At 39.7% G+C, this 4,751-nt stretch overlaps 1 protein-coding gene and 1 pseudogene across 1 annotated transcript; both read right to left on the minus strand.

Moving 5' to 3' along the window:
• Window positions 1–1,315: 1,315 nt before the first annotated feature.
• Window positions 1,316–4,499, minus strand: LOC145718342 (EF-hand calcium-binding domain-containing protein 5-like). Its single transcript, XM_081809835.1, has 3 exons — window positions 4,204–4,499; window positions 2,070–2,239; window positions 1,316–1,581 (listed from the first exon to the last, which is right to left on the minus strand). The coding sequence occupies exons 1-3, from the start codon at window positions 4,345–4,347 to the stop codon at window positions 1,317–1,319; spliced, it is 579 nt and encodes a 192-aa protein (XP_081665961.1). The 5' UTR covers window positions 4,348–4,499; the 3' UTR covers window position 1,316.
• On the minus strand, window positions 2,478–2,871 carry LOC102728117 (large ribosomal subunit protein eL43 pseudogene; annotated as a pseudogene).
• Window positions 4,500–4,751: the final 252 nt, after the last annotated feature.

Consider the following 4,751-nt stretch of genomic DNA (forward strand, 5'->3'; position numbering starts at 1 on the left):
ACCCTCCCCAGTGTCTATCACCCAGTCATCCCATCCCTCCCACCCCACCCCCCACTCCAACAACACTCAGTTTGTTTCCTGCGATTAAGAATTCCTCATATCAATGAGATCATATGATACATGTCTTTCTCTGTTTGACTTATTGAGAGTGAATCATATTTTTAAAAAGATGTCCAGAGAAAAAGGTTCTACCACTTTCCTCAATTATACATCCAGTAAATAGGAAGAGAAATTTTTATTTTATTTATTTATTTTTAAAGATTTTATTAGAGAGAGAGAAAGCACAAGTGGGGAGAGGGGCAGAGGGAGAAGGAGAAAATCTCAAGCAGACTCCACGCTGAGCCTGACATGGGGCTCGATCCCATGACCCCAAGATCATGACCTGAGGCGTCCCAGGAAGAGAAAATTTTAAATCCTGGTAAATAGACATAAAGAGCCAGGGGCTTAGAGGGGAACAAGTGATAAAAGCATACCAAGCTCCTGATTGCTGCTACATCTCAGGCCATCGCCTCCATAAAGGCTTTCAATCTTCCTTCATTGCAATTTCTATTCATAAAACCAAATTAAAATGCTTGTAGAAATGGTCATTATCGTCTTAAAAGTGCCTTTTTTGTGATCTAATTTGAAAACATGCATACTCAAGACACATTTAGGCTTTTTCCTTCATTCTTCATCCTCAAAAATCATAACACTGAAACCAAGAGCCATGGGAATGCATTTGTGGAAAGAGTAAAAAATTTATAGGTTCCCCTATTAATAAAACATAAATGTGTCCCTTCTCAAGCTTCATTCCTATTTTGTGGGTCTCAATTAGTAGTCTAATGGTTGGATTTCAGTTCTACAGCATAAAATGCTGCTCCTATGATTAGGGCAATGGGACACATATTAACAATCTCCCCAGAGAGACTGAGGCATAGATGTGCACCTGAGGCTGAGTCCTTCCATGTGTAATGAGGAACCTCTCCAAAGACTGTTAGATACAGTGAACAGGAACAGGTAGGATGACACTATCTATATATACAGGTTTACTCTCATCTGGTTTTAGGTTTTGCTTTTTAAAAAGTATGGAAGGAGGGTGCCTGGGTGGCTCAGTCATTAAGCGTCTGCCTTCAGCTCAGGTCATGATCCCAGGGTCCTGGAATCGAGCCCCACACCAGGCTCCCTGCTCGGCGGGAAGCCTGCTTCTCCCTCTCCCACTCCCCCTGCTTGTGTTCCCTCTCTCGCTCTCTCTCTCTCCGTCAAATAAATAAATAAAATCTTAAAAAATAAAATAAAATAAAATAAAATAAATAAAAAGTATGGAAGGAGAGGCAATCCTACCATTGCTTTTGAAGAATTCCTCCATGACTTACCTGATAGAATCTGATCTCATGAGGTACAAAGATGTTTATTTTTTTGGGATCTCTTAGGGTGTCAACAGCCATGACCCCAAAGATCCTCATATATGCATCCTGAAGAGGCAGAGCCAGGAATGACCCATTTTGATCATTCTTCTTGAGGGAATGGTTCCAGAAAAAGATGTTCCCGTGGTGTTGAACTTGGGGCACGTGTATTGGCTTTCCTTCATCCACTACTGTGAAGCTGAGGAATAGGAATATGAAGATGGTAGAAAGGCCCAGGAGAAGGCTTTAGATGAAACTGTGCAGGAAATTAAATAAATTCTCCATTCATAATTATCGGGATTATATGTCAGAGAAGTGGACTCATGAAATTACAGTTGGAGAGTCTGACTTGAGAAAAAGTTTTAAAAAAACAAGCTTAGATCATAACAGGGTAAACATATATAAACAGGATGCCGGAGACATAACTTATAAAGCAGGCAGAAATAATTGAGCTGATATTGTGAAGCAGAGTCCAAACATGGCAAATCAATGCCTAGGAGGGAGCTCTAGGAATGACCAGGGCAATTATTCAAGACTAGAAACCCATCACCTCCCACTCCAGAAGCATTGGTGACTTGAGGCATTTCTCTCGTGGGCACCTAACTAGGATTTCAATACTAGTTTACTTCAGAAAGGGAATTATTTTTTTTTAGAAGGGTAAAACCAACCTCCTCAAGAAATTCTTACCTGATTCCCTTCATGTCCCTGTAGAGCACTCGGTTCAGTACAAATGGAGCATCATCTAAAGTACAAGCTATGTTCCTCAATAGAACTTCCCCTCTATCAGGCAGTAGTAGGTTCTCTTCTAAGAGGGAAATGTGAGCACTGATCTTCTTATTCCCATGGGCTTCAGCATCCTATGGCAAAATATTTCTGACCATGTATTTGCCAATAGCCAAAGAGCTATTACTTTTTTTTTTTGTTTAAAATATATATTTTTTTTATTCTTATGTTAATCCCAGAAAGAGCTATTACTTAAATCATGTCTCCCTTCATTAGCCTGTTTGAGGATCTGATCCCAATAATTAGCATTCATGGGCAGTGGGAAAAAGGCTGACCTCACAGCTGTCTCCCAAATCTGAGTTTTTGTGTGTTTTTTTTTGTTGTTGTTACATAAATTAACCCATTTATTATAGGCTAGCAATGTTTCAGATGGTGAAGCTTCTACTGGTCTTTCAACTCCTTCAGTCTTCTGATGGCAGACTTTACTGTGACGGCAGAAGTGGTGTTGTAGGTCCAAGCGCCACCAGCGACGGTTTTCATGCAGGAGCCACAATGCCAGATCCCCACAGCTCATCTTTTCATCTTGGTTTTGCCACAGAAGGGGCAAGTGTACTTGGCGTGCTGGCTTATTTCAATCTTCTTCACCATTTTCCCGAGGGAGGCACCATAACGGGTCCCATATTTCCCCACAATTCCGACCTTCTTGGTGCATTTAGCCATGTCGCCGCAAACTAGGTCTTCCCAAATCTGAGTTTTAATGAGTGGAATCGATTTACTTTATGTCAATTAAACTGGTTTACTTAAAAAAAAAAATCTCTCATCTTACTCAAATTTAGAGGTTTAAAACTTGGATCCCTTTAAACTATAGTCATATTGTCTGGGCTTCACTTAAAAGTATTTATTTTAGAGGGCGAGGGTAAGAATATGGCTTCATTTCACTCATATTTCTTGAGTAGATTTTCACCATCTTCTGTGGAGTGAATGTAGAAAAAAATGCTCTCAAGGAATTCTTAACATAGTTTGGCTATGATATTTGATTTATGTCAGGAAAAAATTTCTTGGGGCCCCAGAATGCAGACTTTATGCAACTACTCTAATTAAAATAACTGAAAATTCTCTGTACCTAAAATATTATGATGTCATTAACCAGTACTATGATAATAGCATGTCCATAAGTTGGGGACATGAAAGATGCTTTCCTTGATCTTTGTCTCCTCTTTCTATATACTTAGGTTTGCTTTTCATGTTTTTTTTTCTTCTGCCTTTATTCTTTCTTTTCGACATAAAAGATCTATAGAGTAACTAACAAAAATGTACCACAGATCTCTGAAGCAAGTTGGAGTGATATCTCTTTTTCTAGATGGGTCTTCTGTTTCTGGTCACACCATTTCAATCTACACTGGAAAATTCAGCCATTCAGTAAATAAGTCCTTTAATTAAGTGTTGCAATTTAACTGAGATGAGTGATTCCAGGGTTCCCGGACTGGTGGAGTCTGTGACATATATAGGAGACAGCCATGCTATTTCTGCCTGGGAGGAGCAACCAGCTGGGAGTCTTGAAGAGGATGGCAAAGCTGTGGGCAGCGGTCCCATCAAAGGCATGTGTTTTAAGTGGCACGATTCTATAATAGTATCAGTGTGTTTCTAGGCAGTGCTATGAAATATTGTGTGATGTTGGATCCTCCTTTATAATGACTTTATGATTTAAATAGTTCCTTTGGAAACCGACTCCCAAAACATCATGCAAGGGAAATGTGGCTTGAAGTGCCTGCACATTTCCTTACTGGTATTTTTCAATATTAGTCTATTTTCTTCCTTAAGCTTATTTGACTCTCAGCACAAATGGAATTAGAAATCGCAAGACATGATTCTGTCTTTTATACCTTTCCTCTCTACTTCTACCTTCCCAACCTACAATCATTCCAGCTGCATCTTTCCTAGGCTTTGGGTCATTGTAATGTTTGGGAATGAATAAAACATCTATAGCAGTACCCAGTGATTTTTCGAGAGAATTTCGTGTGCTCCCCCTTTGCAACCATTGAACATCACCTACTATGAGGACATTTTTCCTTTTATATATCACCTTAGAAAAACCTACCTGGGTGAGGGCATTAAAGGTCTCCGTGTACACCGGCTCCAGGGACACCCCACTTGTCTCTGCAGCACGTTGGATTTGGTACAGCCATTTCCGTCTGGCACAATTCCTCAGATTCTCAATATGGCTCCTTTCTAAAGTATTCATCAGAAACTCCACAACACTTTCCAGAACATGATCTTCATTGCCCCTGAGTTCAGATACAACCAGTTCTATGTATTTCTGAAACTGTTTTAAAGACAACCTCACTTCTTGGTCAGGGTGTGGCTTTGAAAATTGGATGTGTAGTTTAGCTAAAAGACATAAAACCAAGAACTAATCAAAAGTTCACTTATCTACTGGGGAAATTTTCATTCCCCTTTTATAGCTGACTGAAGCCCCTGACAACAGCCACCCATGGAAAACCAGGTATATCAAAGGCAACTCAAAGCCCAACAGAACACCTACAGTGACTTCCTGTATTGAGCTCAAGGTGTCCTGTGTCATCTTCCCTGTTTCTGTTTTTTTTTTTAAAGATTTTTATTTTTATTTATTTGAGACAGAGAGAATGA

Source organism: Leptonychotes weddellii, unplaced genomic scaffold, assembly GCF_054177405.1.
Source record: "Leptonychotes weddellii isolate Sample4059 unplaced genomic scaffold, ASM5417740v2 HiC_scaffold_1433, whole genome shotgun sequence".
In the NCBI taxonomy this organism is placed as follows: Eukaryota; Metazoa; Chordata; class Mammalia; order Carnivora; family Phocidae; genus Leptonychotes; species Leptonychotes weddellii.